We start from the raw sequence: 21,835 nt of genomic DNA on the forward strand, positions 1-21,835 counted from the left end.
CCCTTTATTACCTTACACTCATGCCTTTGCCTTTCACCACTTCAAAACTAAGCCTACTTCAATATTACCTTCATACACTTGCCTTGCTTTTCGCCTTCCTCACGCTGTGTACTCACGCTTGCTAAGTACATGTGAACACATCTTGAATAAAAAAACCTGAAAACAAAACATACTTATCTTTTCTGTTTTATTGAAACCACTTTACAGAATTCAATGCCACGGCCCTGACAACCACACTGGGGCACATATTCACCAAAACACAGCACACCTTGACAATCTTATCAAGCAGTGCTGTCTTCATCCTCACATGATATGAGTAATCGGATTGGCATTGTAGAAAAATGACACGCGAAGCTGTCAAACACTCTATTTAAAAACTATTAAAATAAGATATTTCTGCTGATGAATACACTGAGCTGGGTTATAGTGCTGTGGCTTATGTTGAAATCTGCTGTGCTGTAGGGGAACAGGCTGTGTTGTCTTGTTGTGTGCATGTTTGAGTTGTGTTTCTTTTGAGATGGTATATTTTTTTCTTAACAGAAACAGACTGTGTCCAGGGTGAGAAGGGTCAGCTGTGATCTGAGCTGCACGCCCCAGTGTCCTGGAGGTGTACAGGTCCTGCAGAGATGGGAGTTTGCAGCCAATCACCTTCTCAGCAGAGCGCACAAGGGTTGCCCGGGGCGGCATCGTGGTGGGGGGCGGCATCACGGGCATCGGCGAGAAAAAAAAAAATAAAAAATTGCTCGTACTCATGCTGCCCCGACATCAGCCGGCGCATATTGGGAATGGTACAGGCACCGATCGGTTTTCTATCGCCCATTTGCTGGGAGTAAGGGCGCCCTCCGTTTGCGAGGTGCGCCTGCTGCTTCGCAAAATAAACACTGAAGCAGTTTCACAAAACTTAGCGAGCAGTTTGCTGACTGTAGCATGGGAGATGGGTGGTCTCGTAGGGTGTCTTGCATTGAAATCTGCTGCAATGACCCGGTTACTGCGTTCACCAGATATCAACACAATTTCGATCCGCTCCTAACATGTTAACCTCTTCGACATATCAATGGCTGTGAACAAAGAGAAACTTGTAAATAACTCATGAAAGGATAACCAAGCACACCATTGGGCAGAGAGAGTGTTCGCCCGTGGCGCCAAACAGGCTAGGACCGCCACTGTCCCTGATAGTGGCTCCAGCGTACCACACGGTGATGGAGTTGAGGATGGACTCGATGATTGCAGTGTAGAATTGCATCATCGCCCGTGTTGGCAGGTTGAATTTCTTCAGCTCCCTCAGGAAGTACATCCTCTGCTATGGCATCATGGCCTTGGACTCATTTTTACAACTTTTTAATAGGAAAAAAAGATTAATTTTAATTAAAAAATGTTTTGACATTTGTGAAAATGGAATTTTTCCTGTATTCATTTTTTTTACATTTGTTTTGGTTTTTATTGCCTTTTGAGTCAAAAGTCTCCAGAGGCAGATGCTTGGTTTCCTGGTATTTCAAGACATTAATGCAATGGAAAGGGATTTAAAAAAAAAGAAAGAAAGAAAGGAAACAGTGGAAAGTGAATCTCACATGAAGCGGAGGAGCTCAGAGTTCTCTCACTAGTCTAAATATCTTCAGAAGTGAGTGCAGATAGTAGTGGGAACATTTACTCAAGTACTTAAAATACATAAAGTCTGTGTTTCAGGTAGGTGTTTCCATGTTATACTAGATTCTGCTATTGTCATGGTTGGCTGTGTGGCAGGCGAGCAGAAGCGGTGGACGCAAAAATGCAGGACTCTTGGAGACGGGAATAAACTGAAAACGCAGCTTTATTGCTGGAAGAATGACTGACAAAATAAAACTTACAAAAGGAAAACAAGACTCTAAAGCGAGGTGCTGGAGGACTGGACATTACAAACACACAGCAGGTTGAAGGTACGACGCGACAGGGAGCCCAGGAAAACACAGGGCTTAAATACACAGGGGAGTAATTAGGGAATGGGCGGGAGGGAGGGAGACACAGCTGGGAGAAATCAGGCTAACGAGACAGGGGAGAGGTAAAACTGAACACACTGACATAAGACATGAACTTTCAAAGTAAAACAGGAAATAAGAAACAAATCACAAAACCGCAAACATATCCACAGTCATCCAGGACACACATATATATACACTCTGCACAGTTATGTGTTAAAAATACAGTAGATCAGGTCCATCAGTCAGAAACGGAGCCTGGAGACGTCTGAGACAAAGCTTTTGTAGCTCTTTGTCGACGTTCCTCATAATATTTCTAAAAAAAAGGGAAAAGTGAGAAAACAAACATCGTTAGGCCAACAGTGTGATTTTGTGTGCTGAATCGTGTATATGTATGTGCGTGCGTACCTGCAGGTTGTCGTAGTGTTTCTGGCTGCAGCAGTGGAGTTCCTTGGCGGTCTTCTCATTCAGGCAGAAAACAGAGCAGATGTTACAGAAAAATCCTGATTTAGGGACCACAAACTCCTGACCTGCAGAGAAGCAGAAACAGGAAGATTAGACAAGTATTAACAACACATTTGAATTTAGAGTGTGTGTGTCTGACCGATGGGGCTGTTAGGGTTGAACTGAGGCAGTCTGAAATCTGCTACAACACACGGAGACTGAGAGCGAGATCGCTTTGCCTCAGCTCCGACAAGCTCCCTCCTGCGTTTAGCCACAACTGAAAATGAAAAGAGCGACACGTTAATCATCAACGAATCTGCTACAGGAGCCACTGGGTTTATAACATATTTAAACATTCAATTATAACTCAATAATAATTGAACAAATGATTTCGATTTACTTGAAAAGCTGAAACGTTCATCGGCCACTTTATTAGGTACACCTGTTTGACTGCTCATTAATGCGACTCTCTAATCAGCCAATCACATGGCAGCAACTTAGTGATTTAGGTATGTAGACATGGTCAGATGACCTGCTGAAATTCAAACTGAGCATCAGAATGAAGAAGAAAAATAATTTAAGTCACTTAAACGTGGCATGTTTGCTGAGCTTAGCATTTCAAAAACTGCTGATGTGCTGGGATTTTCCCACAGAAGCATCTCTAGGGTTTACATAAAACCGTCTGAAACAGAAAATATCCAGTGAGTGGCAGTTCCCTGGAGGAAATGCATTTTTGAGTTTAGAGGAGAATGAAATAACTGCTTCACGCTGACCGGAAGGCCAGAGCAAGCCAAACAACCACTTATTACAATGCACAAGAGCATCTCTGAACGCACAGCACATCCAAGACTGAAGCAGATGAGCTACAGCAGCAGAAGACCACACTGGGTTCGACTTCTCTAAGCTAAGAACGCAAAACTGAGGGTACAATTCACACAGGCTCAGCAACGCTGTAAAATAAAAACGCTGCCTGGTCTGTTGAATCTCAGTTTCTGCTGTGACATTAGGATGGTAGGGTCAGAAATCTTGGATCCATCCTGCCTTGTATCAAAATCTCAGGCTGGTGATGGTGTGGGACATAGTCATCGCACCAACGGAGCATTTCTTAAACACCACATATATAAAATATATTACTACCACCAGGCTGAATGTCTGTAGCACAGTGAGGAGCACAAATATGAGATCAGAGCCACAAAATATCACAACTTGTCTTTTTATATTCACTTTACTGTGTTTTGGCTGTCAGAGCGGTGTATTTTGCTGATTTAAAGCAGCTCTTTGTACCTTTAATGTCGGCCATGCTCCATCCATCATTCTCCTCTCCCTCCTGTGTCTCGTCATCAGGACACTTGGGCTCTGGCTGCTGTCCAGCAGGGGCGGCTGCAGCATCGGGCTGGGTCCCTGCTTCCTCCTCGGTCCTCTGGCTCTCCGCCTGGCAGTCACCTTTGGTCACTGCATCAGTCGATTCTGCGGTCTTCTTGGTTTTCATTTTGAGGTTGTCACCAGAGTCTTGCAGACGCTGTTTCAGGCTCTTCAAACTGAATTTGAAAGCAAAGATGCCAGTAGGTTACCACGAAAAGAGGTTTGTTGTCACAAAATGTTCATGTGAAATAAGAAATTCCATTTCAAATTCCTAATCTAGAGTTGCTTATATCTAAATCACATGCTGCTCTTTTTGCATCTTTGGGAACTGTTTACTACAGACGACCTTGAGGAGCGTATGGTATATTTGACTCTGCCACTAAAGCTGAAAAAGAAAGATACTCACGACTCAATACGTCCAGCTTTACTGCTATGAAGAGGAGAGAAAGAAGCACAAGGTCAGACAGACATGAAGACACTTTAAAGAAAATGAAGAAACACAGTGTAAAATAAATTTCCTCTTTTTCTCACTTCTGATCGTGGGACACACTTACCAAGCAGATAAATAGTCCTTGGTGACTTTGCTCTCCATCACCTGTGTTAATCCACCAGGTTCGGCCATCTCAATGCATATCTGAGAGAACAGAACGGATATTTGAGCAACACAGTGGTACTCAATGGGTGTGCTACAGGCACGATTTGTATTGTACAGGGCGATAAAGAATTTGTCCTGGCGAGTTTCTTTACTGCCCTGTACGATAGTACAAGGCAAAGAAAAAAAAATCTTGGAGTTTTAAACTTGCAAATGGGAAATAAGTGCAAACATATTTCTATACTTTTGCAAAGTTTTGATTGAACAATAAAACCACTGAGCAAGAAACACTAAAAGAATAACTTAGCGCTGCCTCAAACTGCAGGGATCTCCCCTGCTCGATGGGCCAGGACAAAAGGCTGAACAGGTCATAAGATTACTACTTGGTTGAGAACTTGGTGCATTTCAGGCAGTCCTTCTTCACCAGTGTTTGCAAAGGCATGTGTAATTCAGATTGCCTGCCGCAGGGACTGTCTGTACATGGAATATTTAAACTTGCTCAACTCGTGTTAAAAAACCACAAAGTCTCCTTCAGACTCATTTAAAATGTTTCTCAATATGAAAAGAACAGCAGACACCATGACAAGCCTTGCAGCCTTCTGTAAAACATAAAACAGTTGCACGTGTTTATGAAATCGTACCCTGTTGGCAAGCGGCAAGAATCTGACAAAAGCAGCGATGGACGCCACCACTTCCATGATCATCATGACAAGGTCCACATTCACCTCGGAGACCTCCACACTCAGCAGCCGGTCCTCCAGAGACTCCGACTCTGGAACATGCTGAAAAACAACCAGCGTTAAGATCAGGGAGACCCGAGCCTGCTGCTTTTACAAGACAGATTTATGTGACTGCTGCCTTACAGTGGTGCTCCATTTCATCATGCTTCTATACATGCTCTCCTGTGAAAAGAGCAGAAGATGAAAGGGGATTACATCAATCGCTGATCCTCTGTTTGTACAATAAATATTGAATAACTCTCCTCCTGGTTAGAGTGTTTTTAATCTTCTATTGAGCACATTTAATAAGATAAATATTGGACTCCACTGTAAGTGAGAAGTGACTCGATCCTGGTTTGCATCTTTGTGGCAAAGGATTCATACTTCAGGACAGTAACGACACAACATATAACAAGGTTTTGCAGGAACTATTTGATGCTATTTGAGTCTCAGTGTCAGGTCTGACGGTGCCCCGACCGGCGCCCTGTGTGTATGTGTGTGTTTGTTCTCCTCTCTCTCGCTCTGTTTCTTCCTCTCCTGCTCCGCTGCGATTGGTACGCGGTCGCGTAGCAATGGGAGATCTCCGACCCGGAAGTGCTGCCGCTCTGAGCTGCTGTCCCACCTGCGACTGATTCCTCGCCAGCTGCTGCCAATCATCCACCGTCGTTGGCAGAGCTATTTAATGGTGTGGCTGAGTGACAGACAGCGCTGGAGTATTGCACCAAGCCTGGTAGTGACTCGAGCTCAGCAAGGGTAAAGCAAGTGTTTGATAGCGGAGGGAGGCTAATCGTGGCTGTTTTGCCTTTTGCCAGGAAGCGAACGAGGCGGAGAGACGGAAGGAGAGACGTCACTGATGCACGGGAGTTGTGTGGACACACGAGGAGAGACGGGGAGAGGAGCACTGAAGGGACTTGCACTATGGATAACTGTGGATTGGCTTCACTGTAAATAAAGACACTGTTCAACTTTAACGAGAGGTCCGCGTCTGGGTTCACTAACTCACCATCCTTAACACTCAGTGACTTTCCGCAACAGTTGTCAGACCTCAATTCCTCTTAACATGTAGCTGTGGAGAGAGCTCTCAGAAAGCTCCTGAATAGCTAGCCCACAAGGAAACTTGAGAGGGGAAACGCTGACGCTAGAAGGTTAGCAGCGACTGAAGTTTCAAAATAAGTAAGGGCATTACTTAATAGTCAGTAAAACACTCTGGAACCTATGTCTGGGTCTTTAAAGTTTACACGGGGCTGACTTCACAAGGAGCTCTGTGGAAATTTAAAGTGGTGGCGGAATGACGTGGGTTGTCGCCTACGAACAGAAAAGTGGATAAAGTTCATGCAGCTTTTGTGCTGCTGTTGCAAAAAGGAAGGAACAAATACAGACGAAGTAACAATAAATAGTTGATTTGAAATTCATGCATATTTTTAGTTTTTCCATTTCTTATTCAGATATTTATCAATGAGTGACTTATATGTATGTATATATTGTATATATTGTGCTATTCCTTACTTCTTGTATCTGTCTGTGTTACTGTTTGTACTGTAACCAATATATTTCCCCCAGGGATCAATAAAGTACTCTGAGTATTCTCATTCTAGTAATATTAGCCCAGAGAAGGATGATGCTGTGCTCACTCCTTAGAGGAGAAATCTGTTTTGATTGGGATCTGAATAGTTTGAGTGAAACAGGAGCATGCCCCCGATTTAACAGCCCCCGATTGCTCCATTTTCATACCTCACTTGTACCAGGAAGCATGTCTTGTAAAACAATGTGGATTCTGAGCGTCCACTCTCCAACAGTAACTGGATTTTTGAGGTAATCCCTGGCGAAATCGCAGCACGCATCCCAGCTGTTAAAAAACACAAAGGCCTGGAGGGGAAAAATGATGCAGAGGAAACATTCAATATCAATCATTAAATTGAATTCAATTTGCAAATGCAAATTTCTCTGTATCAGCCTGCTGGGTCTACTCCTCACCCTCCTCTGCAGTGATAAAACGATTATTTTGTAGTACAGAGTCTGAACAGTCTGATCAGGGACGTAACGCCACACCAGCTTGGTGACATCCTCCTGTCTGTAGTTTCCTTCTGGCAAACCGGTCAACATGATGGTGGAGAACGTAGAACCTTGAGATTGGGCTTTCTGCAAGACACAAGGTTCAAGAACCAAAGTTTATTCGAAGAGAAACTTTGCGGTACTTTTTAAAAAATATATTATTATTACTGAGCACATAGAGAAGACAAAATGAAACCAACTTTAGCAGAAAAAAAGAAATGTGGTTTTTGAGGTGAGTATTTGGAAAAATGGACACCTCTTGGTATTTACTCAAGGATTCCTGTTTAACACATGAAACCTGGGTTTATAAGATGCACTCACCTCAATGTCATCAGGTTCACTGACAGTTAAATACTCTAGAAGTGTAAAACAGACACAGTTAGTAACAGTCAACACTTTATATCTGGAGGTTAATTTTAGTTTCCAGCTGTTTCTCTCACCTGGGATTGTGAACCAAGGAGAGACAGTGGGGAACACAAAGGGACTAGTTGTCATTGTGATCCAATATGGTGAAGTGCTGCGTTGTGGGATGGTAATATCTTCTGTTGGGACAGTTGCACCATCAACAGCAACCTCGCTGTCTGGCAAAGCTTTGTCTGGCAATCTTGGTGCTGCACAAGCAAAAATAAGTTTTGTTAAAAGTTTTGTGGGGGAAAGAAAAGGAAAAACGAGTGGTGCAAAACAGGTTTTTAATGTTTACAATGATCCAGTAATATCAATGTTTTGACTTTTATTTGAACTTTAAGCACCTTTACAGATACCCAAGGTATCATAGACATCAGAAAAACAACGATTAGTGGGTTAGATCAAATGCCAGACTGAAAAAGTGCAGTTTAAGTAATGGCTCTGGCTCATGTGTCTGGGGCAGAGACAAGCAGAAGGAAATTGACCACTGATGGAGCAAAGATTTCTGGAGGGGCCAGAAAAGAGGTCAGAGAGATAATAAGGCAAATGAGCATCAAAGGATTTGTGGGAACCAGAATCACAGTGTTAGTGGATAAAAGTTGAGGGAATGTGTCACAATGATTGATTGTGAACAACAATAAATCAGCAGTTTTGTCTGCACTTTATCCACAGCCCAGGGGAGACCTGAAAAATCTATTCATGAGTGTTTCACAAACAGAAAGCGAAAGAAAGGTCTGACCTTCCATTAACTTAACCCATCTTTTTGTTTCCGTTTAATTCATATTTGTTTAAAATCCCATTTAAAAAACACTTACGCAGTGAGGTACATCCACACTGTGGTATTTTCAGCCTTGACAATTTGTGGCCGGTGGGCCGTTTTAGAAGGCTGTACCAAACGCCAAGGCGATCAGCATCACGAAGAGACTGAAATTCGATAAACACCTGAAACACAAGAAAGAAAATGTATTCTGAACATTTTACCTTCACATTGTAAATGTTAGAAAACAAGTGCTAAGCACACGTGGAAAGAGTGAACTAAGTACAGCTTTATTGTGGAGTTCACTGGATTCAAGAGTCAGAAATCCTGGCTCAATGATGCACTGGAGCCATGCTCAACATGACCCCTGCACTAATGCTGTAATGTGATAAATACTAGTGCGCATGAGCATATGAAGAATTGCTCAGCGAGCAGCTTATCGGCAGTCTCTCTTTACTATCGCTATAGTTTTGCAGTTGTGCTTTCCTCAAGATAAGTAGCATCCAAATCTAGACACATTATCTCTTTTGAAGGATGGATTTATGAAGGTTGGTGCACGTCCTTTAGTTTGGTGTGCAAGCGGTTAATCTGTCAATTTTTCTGTATGGTTAAGATTACACTTACACAAGCACATATCTCACACAGCCTTTCACAGACTTCTAACACATGCACTTGTTGGCATTTATGAGTGTGTTTATACCTTGTTGAGAAGAGGCAGGTAGTTTCTTACACAATCCATTTTTTTCAAAGCTTCTCTGAGATGCCGGGACTCGCCTGGCGAGATGTTCCTGATGTAGATTAATCGTGCTCCATTGTCAGTCACTTGCTGCTTCGAGAAAACCGGGTTAACGTGAAAAAACAACAACCCCACAAACAGTATGACATTCCAAACATTCTTATACTACAGCTCCAAGATCAAGGCCATAAGTTTGCACTTATATTCACACAGCAGGTATGCACCCTGGCAGCTATCTTCATTTTCCAAACAATTTATAATTGCAGCTCTCGCTGTTTTTGATAACACTGGTTGAAAAAGTATTTAAACTAATGTACACACAGTGCCGTGGAAAACGCATTTGGCTCGTTCCCAATTTCCTAATTTTTTGCACAAGTTTCAAATCGTTAAACAAATGTTTAAAAAAAATACAAAATGCATTTTTAAATGAGGATTTAATTTATTCCAGGAAAAGAGTTCTCCAAACCTTTCCTAGCCCTGTGTGAATATCTGAAAAAACGGGTATGTCCCCATTTTTCAAGGTGTTTTGACTTGGATGTGAGTGCTTCCAGTTATGACTTTATACTCTGACCAATAAATCTAAAGGTATTCGAGTGCAGTCTTTGTTTCTGAGATATGTGCGTTACTTACATAGCATAGCCGTTTCATCAGAGACTTATAAAACTCAAGCTGAAAGAAAAAAAACAGTTCAAAATCATTACATCACTTCGGATTCGGTTCGATTTATTTCAGCTTAAAGGTATTTTTTTCTACAAAAAGAAATATTTTTTACATTTATAATCACACTTTAAATAAACAAGCAGAAACAAATATTTTCAAATAATTGTAATAACATCTGTCACAACAGTAGATTGCATTATCTACACACAGTGCTTACCGGCGTCATTAAAATGTTGCCCTTCTCAACCTGCAGTCGAAGTTTAGAACCACTGAGAATAAAATCGTGATTTTCTGATGCTAGCACGATGTTTTTAGCTGCCACTGCTGTCGGCATGAGGGCAAAAGCCTGAAGGAAAAACAAACAACCAAACACTGATTTTTACTGAATAACCATGAAGACAGGCACTCACAAAATATGTATTAACTAACTAAATGTTAGTTAGGTCGTCTTAGAAAAGAGATTTAGAGCGCCATTAAAATGAAGGTCATAACCCAGCCCAATGCAAACTGGTGCTTACCATGCGTGCCTGTGGTATAACGTAGATCGTGTCGTCGTAATACTCAAATCGGTGTCGAGTGAGCAGACCGGCGATGTCCTCCTCTGCGTAACAGCCATCGTGATACTCTGGCAGGTTGCTTATTAACAGCACCTTGTAATCAAGCGAAACAAGCTGTGCAAACGAAAAGAATTTCAGGATCAGTTCACAATTGCAATGGAAGAAATTCCAGACAGAAATCTGAAAAATGCAAACATTAACTTATAAACCTCACTTTGAGCACTGTCTACAACTATGAACACAATCAGGTACCTATTACAAAATGTTTCTGATGCTAATTTTCCTTTACTTCTTTTTTTCTTTCTTTGTTTCACGTAGTGCAGCTCTACCTTGACTCACTGACAAAAAAGGCAGTAAGAGTCAGCTATGAAAGTACTTTTCATTTAAGGTGGATCCATAAACAGTGATAACTGATTCCCAAAAGGCAATGTGTAAACAGCACTATTGCACATGTCAAACTTGGGAAGGAAAAACCTTTTTAAGCACTCAAAACCACCATGTCCTGGATGACTGTGCATATAATTTGAACATGTTAAACTAGCTTTTCAATAAAGGAGTTTTAGTATGTGTTAGTACATGAGATAATTGTTTTATTACAATACTAAATTGGTAACCAAGAATGGTGCAATTCTATTGGTGTCTATACTGACTACAAAATCTCTGGTATTGCGACATCCCTAGTGAATTTTTAACATTTTTCTACATTTACACCTACTTGAGCGTCACCTGACAATGAGATATAACTACAAACTTGTAAAACAAACTGAACTATTTCAGATCAAAACTTAACCACTTTGATAAAGCATGTTTTTCTTACAGGTATAATTGAAGTGTTTTTTTAATGTTACCTTTGAATTGGGAAGTTTGACTGTCTTGAGACAACCTGTGAAGTGCAGAGCAAAAGAAAAACCAAAAAATAATTATGAAATAGAAAATATCTTCACATTGAGAAATCTTTCATACAGATCTTTGGGGATTTCTTACGGATTCTTTCTGGACGCAGTTGCTCTTGTATCCGCTCCCAAAATGTTGGGTGGGTAACAGCGACCGGCTGATCCTTTGAGATCTTCTCTGCAGTCACAGAGTCTTGGAATAAAGGAAATGTAGTTAAGTTCAATAGTGGTAGTTTAGATAGGATGCAAATTACCCAGCTGATCTAAATACAAATCTGCGTGGTTGAGGCCGTTTCTGCTTTGGAAGCCAAGACTTTTGGCTCACCGTCAACTGCAGCACCTTTAATTGGTTCAACAGCCTCCGTAGCCTTGGCTGTATTTTTAGGTGCCACTGCAGCTTCCTTACAAACACACACACAACGAACATACATTAGTTTGTATTACTACCAAAACTGTTAAGTTACTACATTCACACTAAGAATCATACATGAGCACTTGTCATGAGCTTACAAGTATTTACAGACAAGTTGGAGTCTTCCATGCAAACCACAAGCAACTGTGGCAACTTGCAAGCAACCAGTGCGATTCCAAGGATGTTTTCAGTGCAATGTGTATATATAGATTTAAAAAATGCATAATGCAACACAGCAAAATAAAAGTACAGTGTGTATGCTTTCATAGCATTAGACTTGAGCGGAAGCTTCCTGACATGGGGATGACTATATAAAAGCTCAGTATAATCCAAAGTAACTATGAATTTGAGGGGTGCGAGACTGTAGAAGAAATGTAAGGATAACCAACTGACTTTAAACCGCATAATGAATGCAGGACTACAACCGTGAACGGACAGTATATTTATAGAGAATTGTAGCTACGGTGCATAAATATCTATCTTAGATTGCAGAAGCAAACCAGGAGACAAACAGGAGAGGAACTTTCTCTCGATTCACAAGTAGGTCAATGAACTCATCCATCTATAACAGTGACAGGGGCGGATCTAGAAGGGTGGTATGGGGTGGCAAGTGCCACCCTAAAATGATCCCTTGCCACCCCAAGTGCCACCCCAGTTTTGCATATGACAGTGTTGTTTATTAAAATAAGACAGCATTAACAGTTTGAACGTAGTTACAGTCAACAGTGAATATAAATGCTAAAACTGAAAATATTGCATAGTGTTCCCCCCTCCACCATTAACAAATGGTTCAGCCCATAGCAGGACCGGCTTTTTTCTTGTTTTCAGTAGCAAGCGATGCTTATGATTGTGCCAGAGCACATTCTGAACAACACCATGGGAATTTCGCTTTTTACACAGGTGGGTGGATGTTACACTCTGGAAATGGAAGGAAGGTGAGTGTTATTAACCCTCTGTGGTCCACGGACACGCTGCACCTCCAAATCACGTGACTGATGTAAGCTGACACAGCAACAAGCTGCAGCCACGCTGAGTTTCTATTTCAGCCCACATTGAAAATTCGGACTTCAAAGTTTTTAAATTTTAATTACAGGCCAGTAAATCCAGAGTTATGATAATATATATAAGCCACGCTTTGTTCTAAATACTGTCGTCACGTTTTTGTGTGTGTGTGTTTTAAGCGTTTTGTAAGGACAGCACGAAAACAGTAAAGAAAGAAAAAAAGCCACCACCTTCCTAAATGTACCATGTCGACCAATTAAAAAAACAGTCAACGCGTGGGATTTGATTGTTTAGGAAGAGGGAAACGTTTTAGGAGTGACGGTAACGGCAGCGAGACAGAGCAAGCAAGTGAGAGAGAGAGTTTTTAGATGTGGGAGATTTGTGACGTTTAGTGTGGAGTGTTTACTTAGTGTGTTGTCTTGTGTAGTTCTGTTGTGTAGTCGTTTTGTTTTGTGTGTCAGTGAGGGCACTAATGAATGTCACAAAGGCACATTTGCAATGTAAACACTGTCACTAAGTAGAAAACCAGCGGAGTGATACAGCTGCTGTTATCAGGCCTGCAGGTTTGTCCCTGTGCTGTTCTGTCTTTTGGTGGACAAACTTTTTTTTTACTGGCACACATAGTTTGTGGGGCATCTTAGTGCGACACCTAATTGTTCTCTCATTTTAGTTGTAGTAATATTTTTAAATTCTTATACAAAATGAAAAAAAAACAAAAAACGGCAGGTGTATCGGCTGCATTTTTAGATAAATAGTTGTATATGTTTACAAAATGTACAATTTATATTTGCATTTCAAGTTATAAAAATATACTGTGGTGTTTTTTTTTTACAGTAAAAACATACTACTAGGATTTTACGTTCTTTGTGTGGTTTCAGATCAGTAATACTAATGCAGTATGTCAGTGAAAAAAACAACTAAATTCAGTTGAGCTGAAAAGAATGACACCAAACAAGGCAAGGGGAACAAAATAAAATGAAACAATCTGAGGGTGAAATACAAACGTAAACTCAAAAGGAGTCAAAAATGGCCGATTGTATTTCAGACCTCAGTGGGTTCATCCAACAAATCATGAAAAATTAGGTTTAAATTGTTGTTCATGACAGTGCAGATTTCTGACATTTTGTGTCATTTAAGCTGTAACAATGTGACTGTTTTCTAACAGTGTGTCTGGATTTTATACTTGTTGGGCTACATATTTATTTATTATACAGGCTATACAGAAACTCACATGTTTTATGTAACTAAAGTGTGTAATTATGTGGGCTACAGACAATAATTAAGTTCTAGACTATATTTATATGAAAAACGTGTATACTTACTGCATTTGAATTATTCTAACCATATGTAACCACCTGCATATGTGTTTGAAAAATAAGAAGGCTTCGATTTTGCCACCCTATTTGATTTCTTTGCCACCCTAAGAAAATTTCTCTAGATCCGCCCCTGAACAGTGAACAAATTTCAGTGTACATACCTGTAATTTTGACCTAAACAAAACAACTGACTTAGTTTTTCAAAATGTTTTCTCCATAGCAGAAATCACATCACTGTGACAGAGACTACTTACAGTCCCTTGTAGCCTCACCATGGTCGGAGGGGAAGATTTGCCAGCCTGTGGAAACACAGGGAAGAAAATTATGAACAAACCAAATGCAGATTTCATCATGACAACTTGACTCAAACTATCTGCTTGTATAAATCTGTGTTGAAAGATTTAATCTTGGTTGTGTGGCATCAACAATCACGTCATCTGTCACTGATCACATTATAAATTGTCCAAAACTGTGCATTCATGAAAAAAGGCATAATATGAAGTCACCTCTGTCTTCTCTGTGCTAGGCGTCCCTTTAGTTGTTTCTGGAGATGCAGAACGTGAGGACGATGATGATGATGTTGATGGGGACGACTTCATCTTGACTAGCTCAGCCAGCAGGGCAGGAGCCAAAGTTTTGACGACAGTCTCCAGGTCAGACTGGTTTGATAAGGACTGGAGAGCTAAAAGACCACAGGTGCAAAAGAGATTCACACTTTGGTGGGTGCCAAGTCTCGAAAATCATCTACCGTTTCTGAAAGTTTTATAATAGTAGAAAAAACTATGCTGACATTTCTGGTGGCACTGGTCTTTATTTATCCTTTACATTAGTAAAGTTAAGGTTGTGAGGGGGGAGGAGAACTTTGATCTTAGAAAAACTAATGAGTACATACAAAAAAATAAAACATGAAGCAATTTTCAAACCTGATGTTTCCAGCAGTTTCTTTGCCAAGATCTTTGAGCTGCTTGACTTCTTTCGCCTCGGAGATGACCTCTCAGTCGACGATCGCCTCTCCCAGCTTTTCCTCGGTGATGAACGTTTCTCATCTCTTCTTCTCAGTGAGGATCGTCTCTCGCGGCACCTTGAGCGTGATCGATATCGTGAAGAGGAAGGACGGTCATACCACGAGGAGTCAGAATGAGACCGGGACCTGAAAAAAGTATGGATCAAAGAACTTAATAACTCAGAAACATCTCAAAGCACACACCCAGCATGGATACAAAAGGTAAATGCTGTCCACCAATTAAGTTTTTTCAAGTTGATATTTTTATATATATGTTATATTTCACCCTTTTAACAATCCACTGGAGAGCTAAATCTTCTTGATTGATCCTAGTTCTCAAAATGTTTGTTGGACAGACCTGCGATTGCGTCTGGACCTGTACAGAGATCGTGATTGGCTTCTGTGTCTCTCCCTTCGGCGGCTGCGTGATTGAGAACAGGAATGACTGTTCCTCCTATTCTGCAAGTCACGGTGGCGACGTGGGCTGCCGGAGCGGGAATGGCTGCTTCGCCTGTCCCTGCTACGCTCCGAGTCACGATGAGTGCGGGGTCTGCGAGAGCGGGAAAGCCTTCTTCGCCTGTCGCTGCTTTGCTCCGAGTCACGATGACTGCGGGGGCTGCAGGAACGGGAACGACTCTCATGTCTGGTTTTCTTCTGGGAAGTCTCAGCAGACGTTGCGGGAGAGGGCTTGGCACCTGACGCACTAACAAGTGCATTAAAAAGAAAAGCACAGTTAAATGAAAGAAAATGAAAGGCTCCAATGCTGGCATGTTTTTTTATTCGCCAAATGACTTCAAATGAAGATATTTACCCTCGCGGTGATGCTATTTCACCGTTCCACTCTGGGTATCTGTGGAAAAACACAGGTACATTTTTGTCAGATGTTGCCAGGTAGAATGTCCTTAAAAATATATTATTGTTCATTAATTCAAAAACTTAGAAATGTATTCAGCCTTTTAACAATAAATCATTAAGGTGCTTTACAGGAACGCAACAAATATGACAAAGAAAAATGAAAAAATACAAATGAACAGTTCTTAGGAAGCTATCCTAGCATTACAACCCCGACATCATTTCGGCACAACCATGGTTGCGCTGCCCCAAAGATATCGGTTCATAATCACGAAGTACAGAGAAGAAAGACTGACTGCTTTCGCAGAAGTTTGCAGTTCTCGATGTGAAGGCTGGTATTCTGGTGGGAGACCCAATCCTAGTGGTCACAACAAAAAACAAACATTTAGACCAGATTCATTATTATCAGGAGCAATGTTTGTCATTGACATCACTTGCTGATAAAAAGGTCACTAAACTTTGCAGTGGCCTTAAAAAAAATCTTAAAATATTAACAGTTAGTCCTTCACTGAACGGAGAAGCATTATAACATTAGCCAGGAGCCTGGATTGCACTTAGAAACCTTCATGGGCCAAAAACAAAACAGGAACAAATAAGCATGACACATTATACCTCTCCTGGGATACAATTTTAAAGATGAAATTATTTAGTATATATGGAAAACACAAGTCAAACATCTGACTACAAACAACCAAAACAAAAGGGTCATCTTAGGCTCTGGATTCTGGACTCTCAGGCTTAGGGGTGGGTTTTTATAATCGATTCATCGATTAAAATCGATTCTGGCTTGGATAACGTAAAATCGATTCATTAAAATCCTGAATCGATTTTTTAATATAAATTTATTTTGCCCAAAATGCCAGAATCTCAGGTGACATCTCACAAAATTTCAAGAACCACCAAACAGTTAAGACAGTAAATGAGAGCAGGAACACGGCTTCTGCACATAGACTTAAACACACAGCGCGACCCGCGGATCAGAATCAGTGAGATGTCGCCTTTCTCACGGTCGGGGCTGAAAGCCGACAGCTCGCTGATTCTGATCTGTCGGCGGGTCCGCGCTGTGTGTTCACGCCCTTTATGAGCCGATTCTAAAGCTGTTAGTTTGATCTCTCTCCAAACAATATTGACCGAACCAGCAGCAAAAGAAGATCCAAACGCTTCACATAAACATCATCATGAATTCACTCTGACTTTTACTGTTTTGCTTCCACCGCGATGCACAGCTCTCTCTCCCTCTCTCTGTACTTCAAGAACAGTTTCCCTTTCTTCATTATTCGCTTGCTTGTTACGCACAAGTCTACCGCTGTTTACAGGCTGTCGGCCGCTGTTTTTTTCCCTTTTACCTTCTTCCGAAAAGAAAACCTCATTTCTGCTGTTCAATACTGAACAAATTTAAACTTTTTAAAATTATTCAAAATGTAAAACGCTTAACCGTGTCTCTAATAAAACCGCTGTAACGTCAGAGGTGATGTTCATATGTTGATTAATGGTTTTCTTTCATTTTTGATGTACTGCAGAATATTTTTATAAAATCCCAGGCCAGGAAAATCACCTTCATGTTTTTCTGTGTTTTATCTTCAGCTACTTTGACACAAAAGCATCTGCTGTGACGCTTACACCTGTGATAAAGTCTTGCGTGTGTCAGCTTCCTTTTGATTGATACAAAAATATGTAAATGTACTGATCTGAATTATAATATTTCTGACTGTCAAAATTTCCCAGATTTAAATCGAATCGAATTAAATCGAATCGTGGATCGAATCGATTCGGGACCTTGTGAATCGGAATTGAATCGATTCTAGAAATCAGTGACGATACCCAGCCCTACTCAGGCTCTTCTTATGGCATCAAAATTTCCCAAGGTTCCAAGAAGGTCGTCTCAGGAGAGGCCAAGTTTGGATTAGGACAAAATGCACCACCTATGTTGATCACAGTTAGAGTAGCGACAGGAAGATGATGTTGAAATAGGCCAGAAGAGGAAGGCGCTGTTTCTTTGACGAGGAGCCCAAATGTGAAATTTGGTGCAGCAAAGGAAGGCACATCCATAAAGAGAGATTCAACAATCAGTCAAATTAAAGCTGGTGCTTGTGTAGCTCATGACTGGGCGCTGCGCCCAGGGTGCTTATGTTTGTGGTAGTAAAAGTCTTGTGACACCGAAACACTAACTTAAAGTATGAGCAAAGAAAATTAGTATAACACAAAAACAAGGTGCCTACTGATATAAAATAAAGGACCAAACACACTATTGTTCACTCTAGTGACAAAAGACAAAAAGGGGAACTTTTACATTCAGCAACAGTTCCAGGAAAAGCAAAGCTGAATGAGCACTGTGGAACAGTAGCCCAAGGACAGAGACAAATGAAAAAACAGCCCTCTTCCAACATTTTCTGATGCACAGGTTCTTCATGCTTGCAGATTCTTCCTCATCACGTCATCTGAGGCCTTGGCTCCATTGTTAGCAAATGCCTTGAATGTCTTCGCATGGGTTTACATCAAGTCAAAAGACATTAAATCTATCAATTGCAAGTACAGACCACTGAAGTTTCTGAAGGTCTCTTTGAAGTAGTTTTTTAAATTACAACATCTGGTAGACATATAGTTAAGTTTAGTCTGGACTGTAATCCTTCAAAAGTTCTGTTACAGAATACTGAATTGCAGAAATATGGGAAAATGTGTCCAAATGTTTGCAGTCCAAGTTGGTAGTCTTCCTACAGTCATCATTATGCAGTAATAGTGAATAAAACAAACCAAATAAACTTTAAAGTAGCATCCATGAAGCTTTTTCAAAACCAAAATCCTATAATGGCATTCAAAGTCAAATAATTAAAAACAATCCCAAAACAAAACAAAAAACATTGCGTTTCAAATAAATAAAAACTGACTGAAAGCAAAAACATCGAACAATCTTCGACTTACCTTCATCTGATTACATTCCTTGTTACATAGAGAGCAGGTATGCGGAAAGACCCTAGGTGAAGTGGCAGTGTAGTCTTGCATCTGGGCCAGCACTGGGATATCCTCTGTCACTTGTAAGGTAAAAGGCAGGTTGTCAGGAGTGATCTGATCTTCAGAGTATGAGATTGGATGTTCCAGGTCCTCTTTTTCAAGTCCAAATTGCATAAGGATGTTCACAGCTGTTTCTGAAGTAGACTCTGCAGAGCCCACAGGTTTGGACTTCTTTATGTCCTCTTCCATTGAAGTCTTACTCCCTTCTGGCCTGCAGCTCATTGGCATAGTTAGCAGTGATGGGATTGTTCCTCCAGATTTTGCAGGAGACGCAGATGAAACTCCAGAAGAGCTAAAGCTGGACCCAGGCCCAAGATGAGGAGGTGTCTTATGAGAGTCTCTCTCTGCCTGCATACTCGACTGTCCATAGCGCCCCTGGGCTGAACTTTGTTTCCCAGAGGCATAGGGGTTATATAAGGGATGGGACATGGTGTTAGCAACCTTCAGAAGGTTTAGTAGACTGATGGCTGCAGCTGTCAGGAAAGGGGGGTGTTGTAGATATAAATGGGGCGCGTGTATTGGTTCGGCCACCAATAGCAATGGCGTTATTTATCTGTGTCAACGCAAGGCGGGCTTTCAGCTGAGCCAGCCGCAAGCATGCAGCTTGCTGTCCGATCAGTAAAGAGCTCCCTGGGAGCCTACCATGTAGGGGGCTCTGTTTGTACCCTGGTGCAGGAGAAGGGGTGTAACGCTTCGATGGCAATGGAAAGCTGGAAAGTTAAAAATAAAGAAAACAAAGAAAACAGGTTAATGAGTTGTACTGGGCCTCAGAATCTTGGAAAGATGAAATCCACACAGATGGACCTGGACTGGTGCAAACTGCCATAAGTCATGAACACATCCTCCTACCCCCTAAACATGATCGCAACAAGCAGGATTCACTGCACTGTTAATGTTAGCTATGTTATATTGCTGCCTCTGTTCGGTGGTGTCGAGCCAAACGGACTTTAACGTGTGTTTGAACGAGCTGACGGTTCACTCGTTAAGCTGAAAGAAAGATGCTTTAATCACAGCAGTCACACATGTGTCCACTGTACCATCTGGGAACTCTTCTTGTGTAGCACTCGTAATAACACAAACACTAAATCCTCCTTCTCTGGTGCTGTTGTGTAGCAGTGTGTACACCTGAGACTGTCACCTGTCTGTCTGTCCTGCACTCTCTCTCTGTTTCTTTCTCTCTGATTGTGGAATAAAAGTATGAACGTGTGTTTATAAGTTACACTTGTGTCTGAATCCTGCAGCTTATCACACATTTCATTTCCATGTGTGACAACTGCAAGTGTCCAGAGTGAGGACAGACTGAGGGACCCACTGCTGCACATCATCTGTGAGGCTTTGCAGCCCTGATGATCCACCAGGACAAACTCAGCAGTGTGTGAGGAAGAGGAGGAGGAAGAGCCAGCAGCAGCTGACAGATGGAGAGAATAGACAGACTGTTCCCTGTTTGTGAAGGACTGCTAGGAAAGTTTAACATAACTGTCTGTGCTGAATCAGTCTTATTAGGTAATGTTCAAATAATGTTATCATCCCAGTGTTTTCAGTGTGAGAGAAAGTACTCAGGGCCTTCAAGTTACAAACTATGAAAGGCAGCAACAAGTTCAATGTTCAGAAACCTAAAGTATGTATCAGCAGCAGAATGGAGCTAAAATAAATGTTTGTTTCAGTTCTATGAAGCTTTGAGTATTTTGGATCAGTAGCACTGCTGTGTTTGTTGCATCATATTGCTGTAATTGTTTATATGCTTTATATATTCTGAGCTAAGTTGATCTATAGTGTTACATCATATTCTATAAGGATGTTATGTGATTGTAGACTTTCTGCCCAGTTTGACCCATTTAGCAGAAGTCAGCCTGTTTAAGGCTCTGATATCTATTCTGTATGACTTAAAGCAGTTATGACATGGTCTGATTTTCTCACCCAATAAAGGAATATTTCATGTATCAGTCTACTCTTCATTCTATCAGACACAGTTACCACAGCTCGCACATTTTCTTTTTACACATATATGTAAGCATTGAGCCAAATTTAGTAATGCCAGCATATTAAACGAACAATATTTGTCTTTTCTATATGATACATCTATATACACACTGTCAAACATACTTGTCTTTGAGTGAAGATTTAAGGAGATAGGAAATATAAATAATTGTAACTTGAATCTTATGGCGTTATTTTTGTGCCACTATTCTGAGCGCAAGTAAAAAGAATTTGAGCATAGTGGCACTAAAATAACGCCATAGAATCTTTACTGAAGCTCAGTATTTGACACAGAGTTCGAACTCACTGCTGTGATAACTAATAATGATTAAGATAATAACTATCATATTGGCCATATTATATTTACATTACCAAAGTAAGATGACTTTAGTCTCATGAACAACATGAGCTAATTGTTATTTACTAGCTAATCTTAAAATGACTGTTCAGTACAAAAATGAAGCCCAACAATCATGTTTTACAGTCGTGTGGTCTCAGCCTCAGATACTTATCACATCACACAAAGCTCATGTAGAAACAAATGAACAAAATATGTTCTACTCCGTTTCTGTCAAACAAAGCTGTATGAAACGTTTCCCGCTTTTAGTATAACGGTTGATAGGCAACCTGGGCAGCGCGAGGGAGGCTAGACCGTCCCATTTCACAAGCCTACAAGCCTGTTTTTGTTTTCTTTACAACAACTCGGTGTACATACCGTGCTTTATATGTGTGTAATCCCTTTGTTCTGGTGTGCTCAAATGTATACTCGCAAAAAACTTCTTGCAATCTACAACTTTGCTAACGGAAAGTAAACGCTAAACGGTAGCCAGGTGACCCAGCGCAACGATTTCCGTTTCAATGGGCTGCCTTCAAAATAAAAGCACGAACGGAAACGGCAAATTTCAAGATACTGTAGTAATTCCACTAAAGCATATTATTAATGTTTTGCTTTTATTCCACTTGTTTTGTAGTGTATTGCATTTATAAAATGAGGTTGCTGTTGTAAAATGTGTGACTTTGGGATATCCTTTAAGTGTGTGAGCTCTCATAAAAAGAAAAAAGAAATTTGTGGGATTAAAATATAATTACATTTTATCAAGAATCAAGAATCGCACTAACTGTGACATAAAAAATG

The 21,835-nt window shown here is 40.9% G+C and overlaps 1 protein-coding gene and 1 long non-coding RNA gene across 4 annotated transcripts; one reads left to right on the forward strand and one right to left on the reverse strand.

Moving 5' to 3' along the window:
* Positions 1 to 1,789: 1,789 nt before the first annotated feature.
* On the reverse strand, positions 1,790 to 21,553 carry LOC146702470 (uncharacterized). 3 transcript variants are annotated; one of them, XM_085465356.1, is made up of 28 exons: positions 21,416 to 21,553; positions 18,634 to 19,433; positions 16,011 to 16,072; positions 15,674 to 15,712; positions 15,221 to 15,565; positions 14,783 to 15,009; positions 14,366 to 14,541; positions 14,114 to 14,158; positions 11,455 to 11,530; positions 11,221 to 11,322; positions 11,085 to 11,119; positions 10,198 to 10,350; positions 9,897 to 10,025; positions 9,650 to 9,688; positions 8,984 to 9,109; positions 8,342 to 8,468; positions 7,562 to 7,732; positions 7,443 to 7,477; positions 7,044 to 7,208; positions 6,801 to 6,935; positions 5,214 to 5,252; positions 4,992 to 5,132; positions 4,313 to 4,392; positions 4,165 to 4,185; positions 3,681 to 3,934; positions 2,557 to 2,673; positions 2,361 to 2,482; positions 1,790 to 2,268 (listed from the first exon to the last, which is right to left on the reverse strand). In XM_085465356.1, exons 2-28 carry the CDS (start codon positions 19,150 to 19,152, stop codon positions 2,194 to 2,196), a joined length of 3,555 nt encoding a protein of 1,184 aa, XP_085321482.1. In that variant the 5' UTR covers positions 19,153 to 19,433; positions 21,416 to 21,553; the 3' UTR covers positions 1,790 to 2,193. The 3 variants fall into 3 exon arrangements, with proteins under 3 accessions (XP_085321482.1, XP_085321481.1, XP_085321483.1); XM_085465355.1 differs by having other exon boundaries at positions 4,165 to 4,188; XM_085465357.1 differs by lacking the exons at positions 1,790 to 2,268; positions 2,361 to 2,482; positions 2,557 to 2,673 and having other exon boundaries at positions 3,892 to 3,927; positions 4,165 to 4,188.
* LOC146702471 (uncharacterized) lies at positions 14,513 to 15,002 on the forward strand. Its single transcript, XR_014921836.1, has 2 exons — positions 14,513 to 14,578; positions 14,919 to 15,002. It is a non-coding gene; the product is annotated as an uncharacterized LOC146702471 (long non-coding RNA).
* Positions 21,554 to 21,835: the final 282 nt, after the last annotated feature.

This window comes from Copadichromis virginalis, linkage group LG8 (genome assembly GCF_057382275.1).
Source record: "Copadichromis virginalis isolate Kocher_CV1m ecotype Utaka linkage group LG8, C_Virginalis_male_GT1.1, whole genome shotgun sequence".
NCBI lineage: Eukaryota > Metazoa > Chordata > Actinopteri > Cichliformes > Cichlidae > Copadichromis > Copadichromis virginalis.

What these genes read in the sequence shown, in the direction of transcription:
- LOC146702470 (XM_085465355.1), bottom strand. Translation starts at nt 19,152, where the DNA reads ATGTCCCATCCCTTATATAACCCCTATGCCTCTGGGAAACAAAGTTCA. An exon ending in CAACCCTAACAGCCCCATCG is followed by an intron (nt 2,483 to 2,556) that starts GTCAGACACACA and finishes GCTTCTCTGCAG; the next exon opens with GTCAGGAGTTTGTGGTCCCT. An exon ending in AACACTACGACAACCTGCAG is followed by an intron (nt 2,269 to 2,360) that starts GTACGCACGCAC and finishes CCTTTTTTTTAG; the next exon opens with AAATATTATGAGGAACGTCG.